General features: G+C 30.8%; 1 protein-coding gene across 1 annotated transcript in view; it reads left to right on the forward strand.

Moving 5' to 3' along the window:
* LOC143206645 (cadherin-AgCad1) overlaps nt 1-23789 on the forward strand; it is a 65197-nt gene extending 41408 nt beyond the window's left edge. The window contains exons 16-31 of the mRNA XM_076419275.1: nt 1995-2139; nt 4590-4766; nt 7431-7543; nt 7603-7830; nt 9470-9631; nt 10660-10792; nt 11373-11473; nt 11539-11773; nt 17239-17432; nt 17489-17590; nt 19368-19584; nt 20388-20497; nt 22876-23030; nt 23099-23299; nt 23353-23520; nt 23577-23789. Coding sequence (XP_076275390.1) covers nt 1995-2139; nt 4590-4766; nt 7431-7543; nt 7603-7830; nt 9470-9631; nt 10660-10792; nt 11373-11473; nt 11539-11773; nt 17239-17432; nt 17489-17590; nt 19368-19584; nt 20388-20497; nt 22876-23030; nt 23099-23299; nt 23353-23520; nt 23577-23661 — 2526 coding nt within the window. The 3' untranslated portion in view covers nt 23662-23789. The remainder of the gene's footprint in view (nt 1-1994; nt 2140-4589; nt 4767-7430; nt 7544-7602; nt 7831-9469; nt 9632-10659; nt 10793-11372; nt 11474-11538; nt 11774-17238; nt 17433-17488; nt 17591-19367; nt 19585-20387; nt 20498-22875; nt 23031-23098; nt 23300-23352; nt 23521-23576) is intronic.
* Nucleotides 23790-27319: the final 3530 nt, after the last annotated feature.

Here is a 27319-nt window from a genome sequence, read left to right on the forward strand (position 1 = left end):
AGTTTACAATGCGAAGGCAAATTCGCAATCTTCAACGACAATGATATACTTCTATACCTCTGTTGTGTGATGAAGACTTAACGCTAACCTTAAACCAACCAAAAACTTCGTTTCAGCTTGCATCTAATGATGTAAAATAAAAATGTTGGAAGGTGGTTGTCGAATCGCATGAACACTGCAAAAATCAACCTATGTAATCTCATTTGTAAGAAATAGAATGCAGTTCCCAAAAGCCTAGTAGGCTGTCATCAAAATATCTCCTCTTAACATCTGTATCGGATATGATGTTTTTTATTCTGCCTTATAAGGTAGAAAAAATCTTAAAGAATCCATTAAAGACCCGCTACTATTGTGATTGTGACCCATCTTGGTCATGTGGCATTTAGCTCAGTTTCGTTTTAAACATTGTATTGTGTAGATATCCAAATTTCATTGTGAATAAATATATACCACAAAAACCAGCAGAAATAGTGACAATATTTATTGAAAATAATCGTTCCATTATTGCCACTCAGTGGAAATTGCGTTAAAAATATACTAATCGTCCAGCGCCTCACAAAACCATAATTTATCGTTTACATACGAATTTTTGAAAGTACTGTACGACAGCAAACAGGTCTAGTTCTGGAAGACAGCGACGTCTCGTAACGCTGAAGATATGGCTCTGGTGCGCGATAGTATTGCGAAGTCCCCAGAAAAATCAATTTGGAAACGTGGTTCCCAGTTACATATTTCTGCACGCAGTTTAAGGATAATTTTGAAAACTGATTTGAAAATGTACCCATTCAAAATTCACTTACTCCAAAAATTGTTGCCGAGAGATCCTGATCAACCAGTTGAGTACAGTAATGCAATCTTAAGGCTGTCTGGTGAAATGGAAGATTTTTCGTCTAAATTGATAAAGATCGATGAAGCCCCTTTTCTTCTCAGTGGCCACGTCAATAAACAGTACAGTCGGTTTTAGCGAACAAAGAATTCTCAATTAATTCATAAAACATTGTTGCATCCACTAAAAACAACTGTATGGTGTGGTATTCATACTGGAAACATCATTGGCCCTATTTTTTTGAAAATAACCAAATAGCTGCTCAACGATACCAAGACATGATTCGAAATTTTCTTGTGTCTGAAATGGAAGAGCAAGGACTAGAGAACAGGTAGTTTCAGCAAAATGGGGCCACAGTACACACAGCTCGTTCAACAATTCAATTAATGAATGACGTTTTTAATAATTGGCGTGAATAAGTAGCGATTTAGCATGACCAGCCAGATCAGCCAGATTTAACAGCACCAGACTTTTTCTTACGGGATTTTTTAACATTTTATGTGAATAAGCCCCAAACACTTTAACATCTTAAAAACAATTTTCGTCACGAAATTGAATAAATTCAGCCTCAGATGTCGCAGGATGTCATGAAAAATTCTTTAAAATGAGCTGGAAGTTGAATCGCGGTCACCATTATCCGATATAATTTTTCAATCATAACGAAAAAAAAAATTATGGACCAAATAAACTTTTTATGGAAGCCAAAAAGCTTGTTTCGGAAGATTTGAAGGCATTTCACCTGTACTGGTGTAACTAACTTGAAATAAACGCTGGATCCATTTAATACTACGGATTGAATTGGAATCTTACACAAAAAACTAGCTTGACTAGTGTGGGAAGCTTACTGGATCTGCAGATGAGTGGATAGTGTGGGAAGCTTACTGGATCTGCAGATGAGTGGATTCAGAAGGGTTGGTTATCTTACTATCTTTTAGGATGACGAGTTGAATTAACAGAGACCAGCTGAAAATAGACATTCGGTCGAAAAATACGGTTAAATACGTGGCTTTCTGGACTTGGAGTTGAGAAATTTAAAATGAAAGTTGACTCATAAGGACTAGTAGTTAAATTAGAAGTCAAATTTATTACAAAATCAGTTAACAGACGTACAACAAAAAAATCTTTCGAAATATAGCACATGTAATTTAAATTAAACTTTTTGTTTTAGTTTACTATAAATATTCTGGATATAAACAACAAAATACCACAATTATCCGTCAATTCGTCAGACGCAACAGTGGTGGAATTATTGGAAAAAAGTGAAGCGGGCACATTTGTAACTCTTATAGATTATGAAGACGCCGATCGAGATGGTAAGTAAATATGTTTTATAGTAAAGCTTTTTGAGCTGTCGGGAACATATTCCTCTGTTCCAATAAAAATTTTTTCTAGTTTTCTACCATAAATCCTTTCTAAATATTTCCATCTTTTTGAAACGATAAATCGTACTTTATGTTAAAAGTAAAATATTGATACAAAATGGCTACTTTCACACGTTTCCGCACTGATGACCTTTCTTATTTATTTATTACATTGTTACTAGTTGTTACCGATTAACCTACAAGTTAGGCTTAAAACTTAAAGCTAGGTATTTATCTAGGAGGACCCATAAGCACAATCTTAATCTTTACTCTAATAATATTTATGTATTGACAATGTAGTTTTTCTATTAAATGCACCACATTATAGAACACAAGATCAAATGATTTAATTCTTTTGAACCTGTTCTGTTGTGGTGTTATCCAAGAATTTTATTGCTTCGATATTGGGATGAGAACGAAGTCTATCCTCATGTCTCCTCTCTTTCGCAATTTTCTTGGTTCACTAAGTGACAATCGGTATTTGGTGAACGTACAAGGTGTAAGTAATCAGCCCTGTAGTATATCGGAGCACCTATAATATTTATCACTAGTTTCTTCTGGAAACGTTGTGTATTTGTATTAATTTTAGCGGAGAATCCCCATAATTGAATTGATTTCCGTATGTCCGTATAGCTATGTTATATTTCCTTGTATGATAGCAATTTAGTATGTACTAACAATTATGATTTTCTTCAAATTAACAAATACATTTTCTTATATTTTAACATCAGTTCTTTCTTTTCTTTTTTACACATTCTATACGAGGTCAAAAATATAAAATTATATTATATAATATAAAATTTAATAAGATAAATTAGACCAAATATATTCTACATTTTCTATATATTCTCTATATTCTCTATATTCTCTATATACCCTATATTCTCCATATTCTCTATATTCTATATATTCTATATATCCTATATTTTCCATATATTCTATATATATTCTATATATTCTATGTATTCTATGCATTCTATATATTCTCTATATTCCATATATTCTATATATTCTATATATTCTGTATATTCTATATATTTTATATGTTCTATATATACTAAATACCGATAGTTATAAATGAAGATGATAATTGAGTAACAAACCATTAGTTGGCAAGTAAAATATCGATATTAAAACCTAGGTTTTTTGGAGTGTATCGAAAGTATGTTTCGGAATTTCTCCCCTTCCTTTCATCAAGTGAATTTTGCGTGCAGAAGTAGGATTGGAGCGGAAAAAATTTCGATATATCCTTCGAACTTTTGTTTTTAGAAGTGTTGTAGAAAACTCGATAGCTATAATCCATAAGTTTGAAGGATTTCTAATAAATATGTTTCTAATAATAGCTAGACCTTATTTTTTTGGAAATAGTTATTTTTTACGATTTTTAGACTTTCCTAAATGAAAACCAATGAACCGTTTCTGACACTGGCGTTTACTTACCCAGAATTTGAAATAACCTTGGAATCTCGGGAAATAAATAAGCAAAATATGATGACATGACCTTCTAGAATATTTATTTAATCGTTTTCCATAACTCCACGCTGGTCTCTGTATCTGCTAATAAAGAATAAGCTGGTTGTAGGTTGATAGCTGAAAGTTTCGGCCAAGCAACTATTACATTTTCCTGAACTTGATGTTGAATTTATCGTGCTTTTTTTATATACTCCTTCCATCCATGCTTCACAGTTAATAAAGGCATGGTGCGGCGCGGTCCTCCTATTTGCAAATTAAATGTGTGTAGATTTTGCTTCATTTAATTTTATTAGCCAATTTTTAGTCCAGATAGCAACTTTATCAGGTTTGATCAGAGGTTTGATAAAAAAGAATCGTGTTGAGTTTTCTGCAGTACAATCTCTGCTATTGCTAATATTATCGTATCATCGGAAAATGTAGCAATTGTGCTATATAATGTTGTGGGGAGATATAGCACTGACCCCAAGAAATTCCCTTGGAGCACGCTAGCTCTTATCGGTTTGAAATTGAGTATATTCCTCCAAGTTTAATTCGGAAATATCGATTAAACGTATAAGAATTTAAAAGCAGGTAGAAATGTTTAGAGATATGTGACTTTGTTTTATATGGAAAGTCTTCATACCACACTATGTCACCTTTATTTTCTAGAGATATTTGGTCAATTGTTGAATGAGCATTCCTGAAGCCAAACTGGTTGAGATAATATAAGCTTTCTTTGCTCAAAAATAAGTTTCAGGCATTTCATAATCATTCTATAAAATAGTTTAGCCAAAACTGGCAACAAAGAAACAGGGAGGTATGATTCAGCTTGAGATTTTTAGCAGATTTTGGTATCATTATGACTTATCAACTTTATTTAGAAAATATTCTGCTTCATCGAAATAATATATTTACCCAACTAATGTAATTACGTTTTTTTTTCTTTTCAGAACCATTCCATACTGCTGTTTGTGAATTGGATGACTATACTAGCGACTGTAATGCCGCCTTCAAAACTGAGAGCAACAACGTGAGGGTCAAAAATGGAGCTACTCTAGATAGAGATAGAGGTCTCAAAAACTACACGTGTCACGTTACTTGCACTGACAACCCTAAAAATGTAGATGGTAAATTGTTATTTCAATTAACTAACTTAACTAATATATTGTTATTCATATTTTATTTACGTCACATGAAAACCGAAAAATTATCGTAATACAAGACATTAGATTAACGCACTCATACACTTTCTTAATATAATACCCGTAAAATAACAATGAATGGACTATGGATGATTCCTGACAAGGCTACACTCACCAAATAAATATTAGCACACTCATATTTTTTATTACAACACTTAATAAAAATTAATTTGTAGCATTTATGTTCTACAACTAAAGGCAGTTAGTCACGGCTAGGTCAAGGTTTTCATAGAAACATTGCAATGGGACCACTATTGCACCTGTACTACCAATATGTCCCATATAAGATTGTGCCACCCGAAATAACTCTATACGCGGCAAGACTATAGGACATACACAGCGTGCAGTTATTCACTAAATAATTAATATAATCCGTTCATTAAAAGAGCGAAACCATGTTAAATAGATAACATCTGAACGCTGCAATATTGCCGCTTCAACTCTGAGTTTGAACAAAAATCTAATCTAAATAATATAATGAAACAAAAATATTTTCAAATGTAATTTATTTTCACATTATAGTACATCTAATGCCTATATTATCGAAGGACTCAAACCACAATAAATAAAAAAAAATTAAAACCACAGTCATCATAGTCTGAAGGTTAGGTTTGTGTTTTATTATATTTATAATGAACTCTTTTCCACACCACATACAAAGTAGAGTTCTAAGAGCTTTTTATATGTGGTTAACATTTGTATATACATGTAATAGTATTTTGTTGTAATTCAATTTTACTTTCGTTACAGTATGTGGTCATACTCTTTAAATTTAATGTGTAGTTCTTGTTTTCTTCAGTGCAGTGTCTCCTTGTAAAGTCATTTTGATCACTTTATTTCTTCTTCATTTTCCCTGATACATTTGTCACAGTAATAATTAGTGTTATTGTTCTTTCTCTCCTCATACATTTTATCCAAATACTCATGTATCTTCTAATTAATTACACACATATATATGCACATAGATATTCCACACTCTACAATACGATTTCCCAGAGTTAAAATATATTAATTATATACTCACTAATATCATGGTATTGCCATGAGTGACCCATTCTGAAATATGCATGTCTCATATAAATGCACAAACTGAAATAATAATCCTTCCTTGATTTTATTATATGCTCTCAAAAATTGTGTTATTTTAAATTAAATCTATTGAAGTTTCATCAAAGCTCTTCGTGGGTTGTCTTTACACCATTTAAATCCTATATTACCCAAGAATGTATGAAGGTAAATTCTATACACCCTTAAGTAAAAGTAGCTGTCTCTTTAAAACTTTACAAACATGAATTGTACAATCTAAATACTAAAGAGCTTGTCTGCTAGGACTTAAATAAACTGAGCGTTTATAACGAATATTTTCAATAAATTTAGTTTTGCTTCGGTTTATTTATTCTGGTATATATTACTGGAATGGTTCACCAGTTCAATTTAAAATTTATTTTGAACATCTCCAAATATTGGGCGCCGGCATGTATATTGATCGGAGATGTCTATTGGTTGAACTGCGAAGAAAACATTCCAGTGATATGAATATTTATAATTATCCACTCCTTCAAGGTGATGATGCTGAACTTAATGGAGCATTTCGAGAAAGTCCATATTTACTAAACGAAAACAACTTGGACTTAAACTGAACCAATTGTGTTGGCGAGTTGATCGCGAATCAAAGTTTTCCTTGGTTAACAAGATACTGCCGCATAAATTAGCACTTAGGCATAGTTAGGCATCCTACAAAATACAACAATGCAACACTAGTAACAATTTGACAACTCTCGGGTCGGTTTGTGAATTATAGCATTTTGAGTAAAGCAATTTTTATTATTGTGAAAAAAAATTGATAAAAAGGAATTTTGCGTGTTGATAAAATATTGCTTTTTGAAAGGAAAAAATACAATTGAAGCAAAAACTTGGCTTGATGCCAAGTTTTCGGACACTGCCCCAGGAAAATCAACCATCAAGGATTGGTATGCTAAGTTTAGATGTGGTGAAATGAGCACCGAAAACGGTGAACCCACTGGACGCCCAAAAGAGGTTGTTACCGACGAAAACATTTTAAAAATCCACAAAATGATTTTGAATCACCGTAAATTAAAATTGAAAAACGGCCGCATTTGAAGAAAAAGAAAGTGCTGCTTCACCAAAACAATGCACCGTGTCACAAGTCAGTTAAAACAATGGCAAAAATTCATGAATTGGGCTTCGAATTGGTTCCTCATACACCGTATTCTCCAGATCTGGCCCCCAGCGACTAGATCTTAGATCTTAAAAGAATGTTCAATGGGAAGAAATTTTCGTCGAATGAAAAGGTGATGGTCGAAACTGAGGCCTATTTTGAACCAAAAGACAAATCTTACTACAAAAATTGTATCGAAAAGTTGGAGGGTCACTATAATCAGTGTATCACCCTTGAAGGGAATTGTGTTGAATAAAAAAAACTTTGTTTTTTATTTTTTGCCAAAAAAATGTGTTTTACTATGGTAGGCCGGGGCCTTTTCAATTGACCTGTTAAATAATAATAATCATAAGAATTAGCTATATTATTTCTATATAATTATTTGCTATATAATTATTGCTATATTTCAGAGCAAGGTCATAAAACCAATGAAACTTCATTTGTCATAATATTATTGGATATAAATGATAATTGGCCGGAATTTATACCAACCGATTTATCTACAAGCGAAAACGCAAAACAGGTAAATATTGTTTAGTTTATATTCACTTCTAATAAAACACGTTTATAATATATGTTTAGGGTTATGACATAGGTGTTTTACAAGCTGAAGACATCGACGAAGGTGAAAACGCCGACATAGACTTCAACATCTTGAGGATCACCAAAGACGGTCAAGAAATAAGCAATGATATTTTTGAGTTAATTGAAATGGAGGATTATGTCGTCAGTGATACTATCAAACAAAACCATTTGAAGGCAAAACAGGATCTGATTGATGCTTATGGTACATATGTTATATATTTAAACGTAAGTGATATATTATAAACATCTTCTGAAATATAATATTCCTTTGTTATAGTATCTATAAAATAAGGAATTATAATACATAACAAATTATATATATTATTTAAAGAGTTATTCAAAAATAAGTTTTATCTATAAGAATATGCTTCTTTCAAGGATTTTCTTTGGGAATTGACCTTATTGTAGAAACTATAAAAGTCCTTTAATCAGATTGGGATGGCGACCGCAGAGATATTTTTAAACATTTTCAAAAACATTAATATTAAAAATAAACCTCAAAATTAAATACCGAAAACATAATTTTTTAAAAATAAGTTTCATTAAAAACATCGATATCAAATATCCTTAATTTTCTTTTATGAGTTTTTGATATTAGAAAAAAAATCGAAAATATATCGATATATTTTCGGCATGAGTTGCATGAATACATAAAACACTGCAGATGCAACTTATAAAAAAAATCTTAATCAAAATATATCTTAAGATATAGTTAACAGTATTTCGCCTAGCAAGACAAATAATTATTTCTTTCAAGGTAATAGTTACGCTCTCTTTTATATTACACTCTTTACATTCGTATGTAATTGCAATATTCGTCTCTGAATTTGTCCATCAACTAAGCACTGAATTCCGATATCTTAAACTTAACCGATATCTTTATCTTGAAGAGATCTTAAACTTACATATGTTAGACTATAAAAGTCTCCAAGTCTTGGAATCACATAAAAGGATTCATAGAATAAGACGTTTTTAGAGTTTTTAGAAGTAAAGAGGCGGACTTGGGCTTATTAGGATTATTACTTCAGAAGAAGATGCTAGTTTCTTCTCCTGTATTACTAACCTCAAGTACCTGATCTCCCACATTTGCTCAGTTGTCAGTACGTCTTTTCTTCGTTAATTCTGAATCTGAAATATGAACTATATTATAAATAATTATGAGCCTCAACATCTGCATCAACAAATAGTACGCTATCATCAGCGAATATTACATTAGTCAAAGAGTTTATAGTATCATATTGAATATCATGTCTGTTCTTAAAAATGTTTCACATAATCGCTTCCCTTATTATATTGAAGAGCAATTGAGCAGAAAGAATATACTCCTTCCATTCGTCCATTGTTAACTCGTCAGAAAATCAGGGAAATAATTCTCTCGAATGCTGGTGGAATTGCTAAACCCTGGTTCAGTATATTAAATATATAATTTATATCGATACAAGGGCCAGTGGAGAAAAGAAGAAGAGTTAGTATAGGGCGCTGTAATTTTTATCGAGTCTGTATAAAAGACCAGGGATCCAAAATGAAGTCTTTCTTTATAGTATTGTAGAACTTCGTATGATAACATGATGTTACAAAAGATTATTCGGTTTTTTGAATAATGGTTTTGTTAGGTTTACTAGTACCACCCAATCTCTCAATTGTTTTGTACAACGTCCGATATTCACGATTTTTAGTTTTCATTTTTACTTAACGTCCTTAACATTTATTTTGCAACATTTCTGATTTATACTATCTGTAAACATTCGTCCGATATCCGGAGTTGCCTCTAATATCAAACTGGTAAGATCTCATTCTCTTTTTTCGTACATTTAATTGCTATTTTAATTTCATAAATAGAGCTTTTTATTTTCTTTTTCAACAGCTAACCGATCGTGGAAAACCACCCCTTTCAACGGAAGATTCGGATTACGTAGGTGAGAAACCTAAAGTTACGGTCACCGTTAAAAAATTCAACTACTACCAGCCGCAATTCATGGTACCGAATCCTGACGATGTCAACAGTACTAAGTTCTATCTAAGTTTGGTAGGTATGAAAACTTTTTAAAAAATATAAGGTTCTAGAAAAATGCCCTAAAACGTCTAAATGTGGCACTAATATTTATTGTTTGTCTTATTATAAATGTTAGTTTTAGCAAACTGTTTACGCGGATTTGATTCTATACCACTAAAACCACCTAAAACATATTTCATGAATGGGTTAATCATCATTAGTTTTTTCCAGCTATGAGTAAATAACATATAATGCATCTCTGTACAAAGTTTTGTTAACAAGGCCATTCGTTTTAGCCACGATAACAAAATAGAAATAGGCTAAAGGCTGTAACAAAGAATCACAAAAATATTAATCTATAATAATAACAATTTACTATAGAGAGATTATTAAAAATACATTTATTTTAAAAATAAATGTAGGATAACTAAAACTTTACTAAAAATAACACTAACCAAAAACGCTACGAAACAGTGATGTCAATTACCGTGTCCTTACCTTCATTTCCACATTATATCGTTTGAACTTCTAAGGCGCTTCGATTTTATTTGGATCATTTATATTATATTTCCTTGAATATAATTGCTGTAACTGTAGATATCATAACTTATTGTTATCACCTTAAATAACGGTGGATTGAGACCTGATGCCAGATGAGAGTTTATTTATCCAAGCTTGATATTACATACAGAACTTATATGAATTTACTGCGATGCTTAGATTGATTGCGTTGCTCAATTTGACTGATTTGAATGAAGATTCTGAGTTGTTACAAGAGATAGACTGCAGTATTCTTCCTGATGCAAAAATCCGGCGATTAAAATTAGCTGATATGTTAAAATTTCTTAAGGGAGAATTTAAAAAATTTAGAAAATTAAACAAATAAATTAAATTTAAAAAAAAAAAGTTAATTTAAAGAAAATTATATATCCGAATATGTGAATTAATATCAAAATAGCAAAAAGCAATGCTAATTGGACCAAAAATAGGTCTTAATTCCGTTATGGTTTATTAATTTTTGATGTGTTTTTAATATTTCATGTTGTTTTTTCTTTATTTAGGACCAGGAAGATGACTCTATTCTCAGGTTTTATACGGACAACGAAGAAATGACAGATTTCGAAATTCAAAGCGTTCCGGAAGGTTGTTCAGACAAATGGAGTCCAATATTCACCATCGATCAAACTTCGCCAGGTAATAATAAAATGTTATATTGACAGGTTATATTACCTTGGCGTCATAAAAGCCGAACCTTTTTTAACAAAACTTCTCCAAGGATTTTAATAGAGTGTTGAAACTTTAATATATTTCAGGTGTGTCGGTAATTCCTTTCTGATTTTAATAACTGCTTTCATTAACCATAAGTTTGCATTATTATGATTTGATAGTTATTAAACATTAACCTCAAACACACACAAGTTACGTTGCATAAAAATAACAGTGTTATATATTTATAATTGTTCAAATTCAAAAACAATTAGCATATATATTTAATATGAACCGAGTCCTAATTTGTGAATGATTACAAGCGATGGAAAGGATCCAAAAGATAGGAAGATGGGTGCCACCCGAAGATATTTCCACATAAAATGGTGACGGGTAATGGAAAATTGATTTATTTCGAAAATTCCAAGTGAAAAAAAAATGGTTACCTTCAAAATATTTCCAAGGCAGTATAACATTTTAATACAATCACTAATGACTCAAATGACACATAAATTACATTAAATAATTAAATTTGACTGCATATAAATAATATTTAAATAATTTACAGCCTCCACCACTTTTTTCACAATTCCTTATAACGCCTGTACCGCCCAACTTCAGGTCCACAACTACGACAAAGCGCAGGCTAAGTCAGTAGTTATTTATAAGGTATCTATTGTGGTAAAATAGAATATTGTTCTGTTATTTTACTTGATATATATGTTATTAAACAGCTTAAAGTTACCGCATCGTTAGCGATAGTGGACGAAATAGACCCGGAAGAAAAGGACTATAACACAACTGTGGATATAACGCTATCATTCATAGACATTGACCAAGAACCTATATTTGACGATAACGATCAGCCTTGTGTCCTGTATTTCCTTCAAGGCCGAGTAAACACTGATAATTCAACAGCAGCATTAGACAGAAAAGCCAACTATCCGAAATCGGATGTCACATTTTCCAGTAAGGAGCTCCTTTATTATATTTTATTTAAAATTAGTTTTTTTGATAAGCAATATCAATTAGCGAAAATACGTATAAAACGTATATACACGTATAAGTATAATTGTAAACAATTTCATGTGTACAGACGCTTAATAATGAAAAGCTCAAAATAGCAGTTTTGATATTAATTATCTTTGTTGTTGGATTCGCAGAAATCTGCTGCCGAAACTCATCAAAATCTTTGAGAAATATATGGTGATAATAATTATTCTCCGTCATATTCTAATTAGGGCTATTGGTTTAAATTAATTAAAAGCTTTTTTATAACATCTTTATTAGATACGCTTAGTACAATCTTAATTATACATTAATTTATTATTACTTTTCTTGGATTAATTCACAAGCAAGACGAGTGCCAGAAAATACATCAATATGTATTCCTCAATAGTAAAATTATAAGAACTTGTAGCTATAGTTTACACTAAAGGTATACACTTCATATAAGTTCGGATGGTTTGGTTCGCTTCAATCTCCTGACATCCTGCGCGCTGTCCAGCAGTTGTATTGCTTCCACGTTAGAATGATTTAGTAATCTTCTTTTGTATTTCAAGGCGAAATTTTAGATAACTTCGCAAATCTATTTGATTTCCAGGTCATCGTGCCATTCTTCATTGGTTACGTAGCGATAGGCATTGGTAATCAATCGAAGAACCTTGTTTTGACAGCGTTGTTTGACTAGTTGACTTGAATTTTTAGTGCAACCCCATATTTGCACTCCATAGGTCCAAATTGGCTTTATAAATGTCTTATAGATCAACCTGTTTGATTTTAGATCAAGTTGAGAGTATCTTCCGACGAACCAGTATAGTGTTTTGCTTTTCGTCTAACGTGATGTTGTATTACAAGTAGTAAAGTAAACAATAAACATAAATAATACAATGAACTTCAAGATTTAATGGAGGAAAACCCAACTCAAAGTTTCAATGCTATTCAAATTAAGTAGCAAAGTTAACAGTTGATTGTTCAACTTCAAATAGACAAATTAATCGAGATATTGTTGCAAAAACATCATGTTAGACAAAAAACAGAAAAATTCTGGCTCAAAATCAAGAAACTACACTGGTTCATCCGAAGATACTCTTAACTTGAGCTAAAATCAAAGAGATTGGTTTACCAGTCAATTAAACAGCCAATTTGGAACTATATGGTGTAAATATGTGGCACTAAAACATTAAACCAACTAGTAATCCCACGTTTCCACAATAATGGTTACGGTTAATTACCAATGATTTCTTTACTACTTAACTAACAATGAACTTGAAATCAAATGGCCTTACGAAGTTATCGAAGAATTCACCTTAAAATATAGAAAAAAATGTTAATAAATCACAGCAACGTGAAAGCTACTGGTCAAAGTGCAAAGTACTAATTAAATTAAGACTGCATCACGCATATTTAAAGTAAGATATAATTAATAACAAATATGATTTACACAGTCATCCTGTTGCGTGACAACTCTCGGCCAAACGTTGCAAGAGCGTAGTGTTCCTAGACACAGCGATATTATAATCGATGTAATTTTTATAGAGAAACTCTCGAAACTATCTCGTTTTCATACTCAGCTTACAATTTTCAACTATAAAATAAAGACACATAGAAATACGGGAATATTTATTACAGAGAGATATTAATTAATAAGGTTTTAATTAATTGTTTTTATTATAGGGACAAATTAAGAATATAATTGTAATAAAATATTTTATTTATATACTAGCGACCCGCCCCGGCTTCGCACGGGTGCAATGCTGATACTAAATTAAATACACTACAGAAAAAATATGAACGTTGTATATAAAAACATAGCGGCCCGCTCCGACTTTGCACGGGCATAAAATATATATGCCTATGTCACTCAATGAAAACATGATTAAAATCGATCCAGTATTTTTGGTTCATTCATTACTGCCCTTGGCCTGCACGCATTAAATTTGGAGTAAAACAATTCCTCTTCCCCTATACTTACTATGAAGATTTCCTGCTATCTTTGGAATATCTAAATTCATACAATTTTTATTACATTACACATTTTTAAACGCAAATTTTAAATTTGTAATATCTCCGAAAATATTTGTTTAATTTACATGCTGTAAGGAACCATATTGATCTATATTAATTGCACACTGTATTTAAGGTACTTAATTCGATAAGGATTAATACCGTATTGCTTACAATAGCTTCGTAAATAAGCCATTTTCTCACGTAAAAAGTAAACAATAAAAATGGTTAATGTGGGTTATCCCTAAAAGATAAACATATACCATCGCGGACTTTTTTGTAGACCTTTTTATGGTGTACAATACTGTAGTACATTAATTTGATCTAACTCGTAGGGTTAGGCAGCGTTTTTGCTAATTGCTAAATAAGCCTAAAAAAATAGGTTAATTTACAAAAAGGTTAGGTTAAAAAATATTTCCAAAATATATTGAGAAATACAATATTTACATATACAGATGTGAATTATAAATTGTTATTTGAATTTCTAAACCTTCTTTTATATATATATATATATATATATATATATATATATATATATATATATATATATATATATATATATATATATATATTCAATTCTAAATAGCAGTGACACGAGAGACCTGTCAAAACGTCGCAATGTTACCGCACCAACTCTGAGTTTTAGTACATTTTGGCTCTGACATATAAAATTTGAACATAAATAAAATAATTGAAGCCGGCTTGGTGGCGCGAAGGGATGGGACAATCTTCCTACTGTTGCGATAGCCGCGGGTTCGAATCCTGCTGGGTCATGGTCGTAAATTTATGTTTGTGATTGTTTAAAATTTGTGAGTGTTCTAGGTAAGAGTGTAAAATCCGACAAGGAAAATGATCCCAGTCACGCCAGTAACCAGGCTGGGTAAGATCGGATGTTTTTTGGGATGATTTCTAAAGTTGGTCACTCGCCAGTCGGTAGGCTTAATGCTAAGGACCCTGGTTCGGAGCCCACGTTAAACTTTAGGCCCAGTCCAGATAAACCCATAGTATGTAAAACGAGACTTTAAAATATATATAAAAAAAATAATTGAACAAATGTTCTATATTCTGTAGCCATACCATTCAGTATTCTACAATGTATCTTTTCTCAGGCTTATTTCTAAAAAAGTAAATTACATAAAATGCAATTAAATATTTTATTTATATTTACCGAGTAACAATTTGAAATATTCCTTATGTCTCATTTAAATATATAAATTGATATAATAATTCTTCCTTGATTCTTTTGTTTTTAAAAATTGTAATCTTTTAAAACCAATCTCTGGAAGTTCCATTAAACTCCTTCGCGGATTGTCTTTACACCACTTAAATCCTATATTACCAAAAAAAATGTATGCACGGATATTCTACGTCCCCCAAATAGTTGTATATATTTTGGCTTTTTATGAATACTTTCCAGACTAACAATTTTCTCTGAAATAATTGTATTAAATTATGTTTTGATTGAAAAACTTACTTACTGCTTTTATACATTTTGTAGATTTGATCCCTGAAACATCAATCTTATCTTGATTCATCACCTGTCCCGCATAAACACGGTTTCTTTTTGGCGAATTTAAGGTTCTATTGTTTTTTATTTTTTGAGATATTTTAGTAGCCGTGTCCGTACTAATATTGAGAGCAGCTGCAACGCGCAAAACATATCTGCAATAAAAACCGCAGCGATTTCAAATTTATTAAAACAAAGCGTTAAAACAAGGTTTGCCGGTTTATAACCCGTAATTATAATATTTTGAAGAATTTTCAGACGTTTGGCAAACGTACAACTTTTGCAGACTCATTCCGTTAAATGTTCGAACTTCTCTAACAGCATTCTATCTCTTCTAAAATAGAATAAAATGACAAGGATAATATTGTCTGACTGTAAAACGGACTTACAACTTTAAACAGACACATATTGACACTAGCTGTTTTGAATTGACTATAGTTATGACTATATTCTTACACAAATGAATTAAAATAGATTCCTGGTACCGCTAAATATTATTTAGATAACAGAATATAATAGCAATAGAAGAATTATAAAATGATATATAACTACATGTTTTTTTTCTGATTAATATATAAACACTTAGTTCTAGTCTTTTTGATGTTGTACTATCTGGTTATTAACTGCAAGAAATTGAAAGCACAGATTCTTCTGCAGAGTAAGACATGTCATAATGTTCAGTTTTCAAACTTCTAAGTTTACTTCCTTTGAAAATATATTATATTTATACTCACTTCTAATTCTATTTGATGATTCTAATGTAGTCTGAAAAAATACTGACTCAAACTTTGAACTTGTACATTTACTTGAACTCTTAGACATTTTATTCATAACCATCTGGTCGAAATGCAAAAATGCAACCTTCCTGTACGGAAGCTTGATGTATGAGCTCATAAGATATTAAATTTATCATGGTTTACTTTCAAAAACCGTTTCCCATAAAACCGTCGAGTTAAAGCAGACTCCTTTGGAAAATATTTCATTTAATTTAAACTTTCGTATTCTGGAAAAGAACACTTGTTTCATTTTTGCATTTAAAGACATATTTTGTATCTTAGGTGCTATAAAAATGACGTCATAACCACAAATTTGCTTAATATTCTATATAATGAACTAGGATATCCTATAAAATTTGAAATCAATAAAAAAGGAATTTGCGGTACTATCTAAATTTAATAGCACATATGTAAGACCTCAAAACAGAATGCCTTAAGCTTTTAATTATTTACTTTTAAGACCCATATCTAGGTTATAACTGAAGGAATTCATTGTATTAAAGTATTGCTTTGTAGCTAAATTTAAATAAATAATATATATTATAACTGCAATAAAAGTAATATAATAAATAAGTTTACAAAAAAATTATTTAATTATAAACAGAGTAATCAAGTCAATATTTCTAAAATATTAATAAGATCAAAAAAAGCAACAATATATAAAAAACTAAAGGCACAATAGAAACCAACACCCTAAATAAATAAAACAAAAATTATGGTCAAATTTTACCCGTTTTATAGACAGTGAATAAGAAGGTTACTTAAATAGAAACAAGAAACTTAAAGCATTAAAATTTTGCTCATAGATTGTCTACATTTAATACAAGAAAAGCTTAAAACTCATATCGATTTTTTTTGCTTCCACGCACCAATCTTTTTAGATACAAAGTTTCATAAATTCACCAAAAAGAGGTCTTCAATTGAGAATTTTTTTTATTAACTACATCTTACATTAGATATGCTTAGTACAATCTTATTTTAGAAATTATTTTATTATTACTATTGTGTAATACTTGCATTAATACACAAGCAAGGCGAGTACGACATCAGTTTGTATTTCCCAAAGTTATTTTATTAAACACTAATTATTTTTAGTTTCATAATGTCATACATATTTATAATAACGAATATTCAATTTATTTCAGTTTTTTATTTCTTGAGGAGTGACGATGAGGAAATCAAGAATACTTTTAAAATTGATTCAAATACTGGTGATGTAACTTTGAAACAGAAGCTTTATTACAACAAACAGAAATGGTACAAGTTCGAGATAATAGCGTCAAAAAATCAAAGTCAAGTTGTCAGCAGCAACAATTCCGTTCTTACGGTCGAGATTAATGTAAGTTTTATGATTGAAAGGAAGTAAATTTGGCGTTATTTGATTCATTTTTATAGGTCGTAGATTCTAATATACATACTCCGCAATGGACCCAAGCCAGTTTTTATGGAGCAATTATGAAAAGTACTACGAAAGGCACTGTCATCACTACTGTTGAGGTATTTTTTTAGTAATCAAATTACTCTTGCTATATTGCTTTTATGCTATATGGACGGTGTAATTTTACATGAGAGTGTATCTGAGTGGAGCGGTATTATAACAAAATGGATAGTTTAACTTTGTATAACACTAGGAACATAATCTTACTTAAAATTAATTTGATCGAATTTCCATAATGCTTTGAAAAAAAGGCAAATTTATGAAGTTATACCCCATTAGTGAGGTATATTAATAAATGGAGAATTATTGGAGCCCTAAAAGAGGGCAATAATGGAGGTTTTGTATTCCTATTTGTTGACTCTCTCTGCGGATACTATTTAACCGATCTGTTTTTGACTTTTGTCATAGAGTAATAGAGATGTAACTGAATAGGGGACTCTGGCGCAAAGTTTTTCTTTGCCCAACATCCAGAAGGCGCCATAATTGGCCGTTCACATAATTTGATTGGTCAATTTAAATCACCATTATTCCAGGCACCTGTAAGAGAAGTATTTTACTGTGAAGACATTTGATATATATATATATATATATATATATATATATATATATATATATATATTTACAATAAACAAAAACTTTGGTACATTGGAAATCAAAATTATCTCTTCCGTCTTTTTCATATTTGTTTAGTGCCATCAATTTAATAGGATCTATCAGACGTGGCAAAATAGCTGAATAAAATAAAAGAAATAGCTCAAAGACCTCCTGACAGTGTTTTCATTTCATCCCCGGTTATTATAGAATATAGAATAATAGAGCCCTCAAATTATGTTCAGCGCTTCAAATGATTTCTAAAACATAGTAGCCGAGGATGTATATTCCTGAATCCATGAGCTAGATCCGAAACAAACTATCTTGGTTAAGTAGCCTCTAGCATATAAGTTTATTTGAATAATTACACTTAATTTTCTTTAATGAAATGAATCCCTCATGGTAATTATTAAATTGATGACACTTTAACAAATTTGTTCTTACTTGAGTAATACATTTTACACTAAAATTCCTCGTATATTGAATAGTCAATCCACTTTTAATAGATTTGCATTCAGAAGCCATTATTTTATTTGAGCTGCAACTATTGATCCAAGAAGAAAAATATATAGCCATTTGCATGACGTTTTTCGAAGGGGTATTAATCTCTAAAATAAAAAAAAAATTGATATTTATATATATGAATAAACTTACCGCAACTTGCAACAACAAAACATACTGTAACGATCATAAATTTTCTTTGATACTTAACCCAATTGGTTTGGGATTTTAAACATTATCAACCACTTTTTAATGAGAACCAAATACTTCTTCGTACGAAAACGATTCTGCATTTCTGTACATCCGGGTACACAACACTTCCTAATTCATTTTACTTTTTGTACTACTGACTTATATATACTAATGAACTAATAACTTAAACTCTAAACGCACTATTCCATATGTAACCATACTGAAAATGCGGCTCAAAATAAATAAACAACAAACGTACCATAGAAATGAAGTGAGCCAATCAGACCCCCTCGGGGCTTATAGCGTAATAATATAATATAGCGTATAAAATAAAGCAAGTAATAAGTTAAAAGTAGCGACATTTAGATGGTGAATAAATTAAGTTAGTTAAAGATAGAAGTTTTATTTCTAATTCTAACAAATATATTATTTTTCAATAAAAATATAAATATTAACAGTTATAGGTTTAATCAGTGATTTGCGCTCTAAATTCAACTCCCTATTAACTTAATCTTGTCATTCGTCAAGGTATAATGTTCTATATCAATACAGGCTACCGATGAAGATGAAATCGATCAAGGTAAATTGGAATATAGCATAGAGGAATGTGTACCCAAGGGATCAGACAGCATAGCAGTTCCAAAAGAGCCGTTTACGATTAAGGCGGCGACCGGCGAGATTTCTTTGAATTTCGTTGTCGACTACAACATGTATGGTTACTTCAAACTGACTGTTAAAGTAAAAGATCAACAAGATCCCTACGGAAATCGTAAGTACATTTTAAACACATTTTTTATTATAACTGTGAAAGTCAAATAACAATAACTGAAAAAATAAAAGCTCAAAAAAGGTTTGGTTGGTAAAGTGGTCAAGGTGATAGGGCGGTCTTCCTACTGTTGCAAAAAGCCGATTCGAATCTTGCTGGGGCAGATCTTTTGGTATTTATATTTATAATTGTTTAATATGATTGTAATTTTTTATGATATGTCCCTAAGACAAGAGTGCAAAATTCGACAAGAAAATTCATTCCAGTCACGCCAGTAATTAAGCTGGACTTCTGATGATCTAAGTTGGTCACTCGCCAGTCGGTAGACATAATTCCGAGAACTATGATTTTGAACCCACGTCAAGAAGTTGCCCTAGTTTAGATAGACTATAGTTAGTAAAAAGAAGGCTCAAAAATATAATTAAAAAACAAAGGGAATAAAAACGTAGTTAACTATGCAAAATATATTACTCTTCTTTCAACATTACAATATCTCATCTGTCAATAATGGTTTAGTTTGAGACTAATTGAAGCCAATGAAAATTTGAGGACAATGAAATCAAAAATATGAATATTAAAATGTTTTTCAAAATGTAAATATTTCTCAAAACTGGAAATTATATTATTGTATAATTATTTATTATTAAGAAAAATATTTTAATCAGAAGAAACCTTTTTTCTGCTTTTCATTGAAAAATATTTCTGTTTGTGTTTTGTTATTTTTTGGAATATACAGTATTGTTCGAAAAAAATTTTGTTTATCTCTTATCACACCATTCTTATTTTTTGGTTACAATTTTCCTCAGCGGTCCATGAAAACTCTACTACTGTTACGATCAACATTGTTACTGAAGATAATACGGCCGCCTTCAGGTTCGATAATACTTTAGATGAAATTACAAATTCTAAAACGGAAGTGAGTATTTTATTATTTTAATAGTTTAACCTCGAATACATTCATTATTGAATCATAATCGATAATTGAGTAAATTAAATAGTACTTCTTCTATCTTTATTTAATTAAATAGTAATGGTAATGTCCCACTAAGGGTGAGTAATTAAACATTTACAAATTGTTTTTCAAGCCAATTTATGAATCTATTCCATCTATAACTATACAACATGCTTTCGCAAGAAGGTTTTTGAATTCGTATAAAAGCTCTCAATTATAATTCACTTCTAGACAAACAATAACTTCCAAGCTTAACATTGGAAGGACTTAAACTATAATTAATTATATGGTCATAACAGTTTGTAGGTTTTTAGTTGTAAAATATACGTTATTATATTTACATTGAACTCTTTTCCACACCACCTATGAGGTCAGAAATCTAGGCGCATTTCTTTTTATATGTAACACCTAATTAATAATTGTATGTTCAAGTAAAGAATTTTACTTTCATTAGAGAACCAAAATACCTTTTACATTTAATTATTGTTTCATTCGGTGCAGTGTTTCCTTGTAAAGTCATTTTTAATATCACTGTAGTTCGAGCTGTTCTCTAACTGGCTGTATACAGTTTTCTTGATAAAACTAGATTTAATCATGCCACTCTACCTAATGCATTTGTCATATATGCAAAACACTTAATATTCCTTATCACCTCATACATTTCAAACAAATGCTCATGTATATTCTGAACAATTACATACATACCTAAGCTCATGTATATTCTGAACAATTACATACATACCTAAGCACATAAATATTTCACACTCTACAATACAATTTTCTACAGTTATCGTATATTAATTATATACTCACCTTAGTAGTTTACACTCTCATCGCTCTATTTTGGTAGTTGTCTTGAAAGTTTCATTCAATCACTGTAACTTTTGGAATAGTTATTCAAGTGAATAATTAAGCTGTAAATAATCTATCTAACACTGTTCCACCATTTGTCAATTTTTTCTTCCATGTGTCTGATAGAGTTCATCCAAACCAAAGGTGTTATTGCAGACAATGTTTCTTTCTACACATCCAGGCAGTTCTTGCTTGTATATCGTTCTCAACCAAAATGTCTAATGAAATAATTTTTTGCCACACCCAATATCAATTCCATTTCTGTTTCCAGCATGAACAACAATATATTTGCAATGAATTATTAATAAATGTTATGACTAACAACACCCAATCAATTGTTATTCCTACGTTTACCTCAATTTTTGTTGTCTCAATACTATCTTAATTGTCACTTTGCCAGTAGTGACCCAATATCCCTTTCTGAAATATCCATGTCTCATCTAAATACCCAAAATGAAATAATAAGTCTTCCTTGATATCATTATATCTTTTAAAAATTGTATTACTTAAAAAAAATCTAGAAGTTTCACTAAACTTCTTCGTGGATTATCTTTACGCCATTTATATCCTATATTAACTAACTAAGTGTATGAAGAGACGATCTACCTCCCTCAAAGAACTGCATATCCCTAACTTTTTCATTGGATAACTAGCAGACTAATATTTTCCTCTGAAATAATTGTATTAAATTATATTTATATTAAAAAACTACTTACCATTATTATACATTTCACAAAATTTTATACATCTTGAATATAACATCAAGGTATTTTCCAAATTGGTGAATCCAAAATTATATTGTATTTCTTTTTTTGAGAGATTTTAGTCCTAGTGTCCATACTAATATTCAGTGGAACTTCAACACAATAAAAATATTTCTAATAAAAACCCCAACAGTTTCATATTTATTAGTATCAATACTTACCGCTCTAATGCATCTCTGTTGGTATCAACATTTTTAACCAGAGTAATTGCAGATATTAAGCAACGATTTGAAATTTATCAAAACAAATAAAGCGCCAAAGCAGCGTATAATCCTTTATCACTAAGAGACTTTTACAGACATTTAAAAACCGGATGACATTTTCAGGCTGATTCAGTTATATGTCCCAGCTTATCAGATTCTTGTCTCTTTTTAACTGGAATAAAATGAGAAGAAAAATATTGTCTGATTCTAAAATTAATTTACAAATTGTGACGGGTAATACAATTAAACATCTTGATGACGTGTGTTTACTGTTATTTTGAATAAACTGTACTTGTTCAAATCGGTATTGTTGGTCGATGATGGGAAAATATTTTAGAAAAATGAGAAAAAATATTTTGATTAATTTTTTGATGGTGCTAATGATTTTGATTGAATAGTTCTCAATAAAATAATTTTTAAAGTGAGAAAATACTCAGAACACATGCAATCATTTATTAAATCGCACAGTTATTCACGAAAGATGTAAAGGAAGTACCAAAAATGTATTTTATTCTTTCAACAGATTTTAAGCCTTATTAGTCAGTATGTAGGATGGGATTGCCATGACCAAAACATACAACACGACAGTGAAAATGGTAATGAATTAGTTAATACCACCGTTGCTTCCATTTACTGCATCGATAACGACGAATTACGAACATCCAGCGAAATTTTGAAGTAAGTATTATCCCTTTTTCCTTATAATCACCGAACATATACCAGACAGAACAAAAAACTTTTTCTAGGCAATTGTCCAATATTCAAACGTTCCAAAATTTGCGCAAAGACTTGATGAAGTTAGGTGTATATCTTCAAACATTCACTTCTGAGACTGTCGCGGTTGAGAACCTAGAACAGGTGTTAAAAACCGCCCTCATTATTGTCACAATCGTTCTTGGAACCTTATGTGCGATTCTAGCCATAACGTTCTTCTTAAAAATACGAGGGTGAGTATAACGCGACTAACTAAATGGTCAAATCTAATTGTAACGTTTAATAGACTAAATAAGAGGTTAAGTAAGCTAACAGAACAGAAATTCGGTTCCGACGAATCCAATCTCAACAGAAAAGCTATCAACTTTCCCAACACGAACATGTTTGCCGTTGAAGGTTCAAATCCGGTATTCAACAATGAAATCGATAAAAGCGATCTTATCGATAAAGATAGGTGAGTTCAGAAAATGTTAATTTCAATACAAACACATATATTATTATTTGCTTCAGTATCCACAGTAATGAGTCCGACTTGATCGGTGTAGAAGATAATCCGGAATTCGATATATTCGGGGAACATAAAGAGCGTTTCTAAATGAATCTTCACAATATGAACAGTAAGGTACATTAAATAGCGTGGCCAAAATTAACAGAATCTACTAAAAATGTATATATATACTATACTATTATAAAATATTTCCAATAAAATATACATCCAACAAATTTTTAGAATTTAATTTAACATTAAAATTTACTCAAAATACTGGTCAAAACAGGTATGCATTGGACATTTCCTCAAGTTTCCTATAAGTTTCTGTCACAAAACTCTGTGACAGTGTTCAAACCATAAAGTAATAGAGAGAAAACTCAATAAGGGTCTCTGGAGAAAAGTTTTGCTTTGCCAACATCCAGATGGGGTTATATCGTCCATTCAAATAATTTGATTGGTCAATTTAAATCTCCATTATAGGCATGTAAGAGAATCATTTTTTTGTGAAGATATTTGATTGGTTATTTGATAAAGTTTGGTACGCGACAGGACTGACGTCATACACATAAAAATAAACAAAGAACTTTGGAACGAACCAAAATAATATCTTCTGTCTTTTCCCTTTTCTTATACTGAAAGCAAATTATGAGTCTTTCCCTATTAAAATTCTGTTTACCTGTTCTATCCAAAAGTATATGGCGCTCCTTATTATTTTAATATTCTATCTGGAATATCATTATGTAGTGTATAATTAAAATATTTTAAATTTACAATTTTTAAAGATATTTGATTAAAAAAATGTGTTATATACATTATCGACGTGGCAATGTCACGGGATGAAATATAGCAAATAGCTCAGAAACCTACTGACAGTATAATAAAACAATTTTCTGGGACGTACGATATTGCCTTGCCTTGGTCTTTCGTATAGGGACATCTGGAATTGAAAGTATAGAGTGAAGTTGCAATGTCGCAACTTCTGGCAATACATCCCCCGTTAGTATTGAATGTACTGATGATGAGCACTTTAAATGATTTCACAAACATACTAGCCGAAGAATGTATATTCCTGAACCCAGGAGCTGTAATAGATTCAAAGTATATTCAAACTATTTTGGTTAAATAGCCTTAAGCCAATATATTTATTCGGATAATTACACATTTTTTTATGCAATGAGGTAGTTATTAAATTTTTAACTGATGGCACTTTAACAAATGTGTTCTTACTTAAGCAATAAGCACTATTTAAGTCCTGAATTACTTTGCAGCAAAATTACTAGTATATTGGACGGAATTGATTATTAGTAGTACACTATTCGGTTAATCCTCTCTTCATCTGGCTACTATTTCAGTGGTTGTTGAACTATGAAACATGCTGTAACTGCCATAAATGTCTTTGATTTTTAATTAAGTCAGTTTGGAACTTTTAACATTATCAATCATTCTTTAAAGGCAGCCAAATACTTTTTCGAAGTAAAACGATTCTGCATTTCTTATAAATTAACCTCTAAACGTTATAAAAATCTAAAGTCTTACGTCAGGCATACTGAAAATGGCGCTCAAACTAAATAAACAATAAAGGCACTATAGAAACGAAATGAGTCAATCATATCCCGTCGCGGCTCTTAGTATAGCGATTAAAGCAAATAATAAGTTAATAGTAGCGACATTTAGATGTTGGACGTCGCGAAACAATTCCCAAAAATTTCCTATAAAATTGAATCTCTATTCCTCTGTGATTCAAACTTTGATAAATTCTATTCTTTTATAATATATTACAAGCAATACCAAGACCTTTTTATAAAAATATTTAGTTTTAAAATAATTTTTGTTATAGGAAAAAAAAAAGAAAAAACAAGATGTGCAATAACAATTATATATTTTTCATACCTCGGTCAAAAGTACGTACTTTCGTACTACTGAGAAGTACACCCACGCCCTCTATAACCGCGGGAGGAAAGAATTGCTTATGTGTATTTATACTCGTATCTAAGGATATTTATTCTGTCGCTACAACAAATTGTTTACCGCTGTCACTAACGCTGCTAACTCTAACCTTAAAAATAATCATCAATGCTGTTTTGTCGTCACTCGATTCAATAATCCAGAAAAAATTAACAATACGTTATCATTATAGAGTAATAGAGATGCAACTCAACAGGGGACTGTGGCGCAAATTTTGCTATGCCTAGCATCCATAGGGCGCCATAATGGGCCTTTCAAGTAATTTGATTGGTCAACTTAAATCTCCATTACAGGCACCCGTAAGAAAAATATTTTACTGTGAAGACATTTGATTGGCTCATTAGTAAAGTTTGGCACGTGACAGCCAAACCAAACCAAACCAAACCAATTTTTTCTGAAATAAATTTATTAAATAAAACTCAATTAAATATAAATATAATATGTAAAAATAAATTAATATAAATATAATCTATAAAAAAATATAAATATATAATGTAAATTTATCTACAAAATATAAATATAATATAAAAATAAATATATTTATAAAATATAAATATTATATAGTTATATATAAAACCATAAGCAAAAAACTTTGATGCATTGCAAATCAAAATTACCTCTTCCGTCTTTTTCCTTTTTGTTTTCTTATACTGAAAGCAAACTTTAAGTATCTCCCTCTTAATATTCTGTTCACCTGTTTTACTCAAAAGTATATAGCACACCTTGTTAGTACTTTTAATATTTTATCCGAAAAATCATTATGGAATGTACAATTGAAGGGTTTTAAATTTACTTTTTTTAACATTTGACAATCATTTTATTATATTATCGACGTGGCGAAATCGCTGAACAAAATAAGACATAGCTCAAAGACCTACTGTATGCTGTCAATTTTGTTGAAGTTTGAGGCACGAGATATTATTTATATAGAATCACTCTCGCTTTGTGGGTCTACCTATTTATTCATAATTGTATGTAAACAAAAATCATACCTAATTTCTTTTTTCAAAAGTTTTACTAAATAACCTGAGATGTACACTACTCTGCAACGTAAAACTTTGTTTGCTCTTACAGGAACATCTGGATTGAAGTTATAGAGTCAAGTAATTAACGGTAAGAATGAGCAGAAAAGGGGGTAATGACTGAATGAATACAAACTTTACCATTACCTCCTGGAGTTTGTTCAAACGTCGATGATACTTGCTTCGAACACCCTGTTTGTGGGCCTGGAACGATGGAAATAGGCACTACAAATGTAGTAAGACAGTTTAGAAATTAATGGTAACAATTATGAACAGAAATGTGACTGACTCCTTCTATTTACCTTCTATGTCAATTTGATTTTGATCCACCATTTGTACATATTCTGGGCTCGTGGTATTATTTTCACCATCACTAAATTGTTCATAAGTACTTAAAAAGAAAGTTTAAATGTATCACAAAAATATCTGACATGGTAACGATCATAAATCTGTTTTATGTTTAACCCTAACAGTTTAGGTTTTTTAATGTTTCTACTCATTTCTTAAAGATCGTCGGGTACTTGTATATACTAATAAAATAAAATAATAATTTAATGTATTAACTTTATAAAAAGCTAACCACACTGTTATCTATATAGGGCACATTGAAAATGGCGTACGAAATAAACAAATCATAAAACGAAATGAACCAATCAGATCCCGTCGCGGCTCCTAGCATAGCGAATAAAACAATTAATAAGTTAACGGTACCGACATCTACATGTTGGACGTTGCGAAACATTTCCCCAAAATTTCCTTTGAAGTTAAATCACTAA

Source organism: Rhynchophorus ferrugineus, unplaced genomic scaffold (assembly GCF_030347505.1).
Source record: "Rhynchophorus ferrugineus isolate W39M unplaced genomic scaffold, kcgeb_rfMv2 rfM1, whole genome shotgun sequence".
NCBI lineage: Eukaryota > Metazoa > Arthropoda > Insecta > Coleoptera > Curculionidae > Rhynchophorus > Rhynchophorus ferrugineus.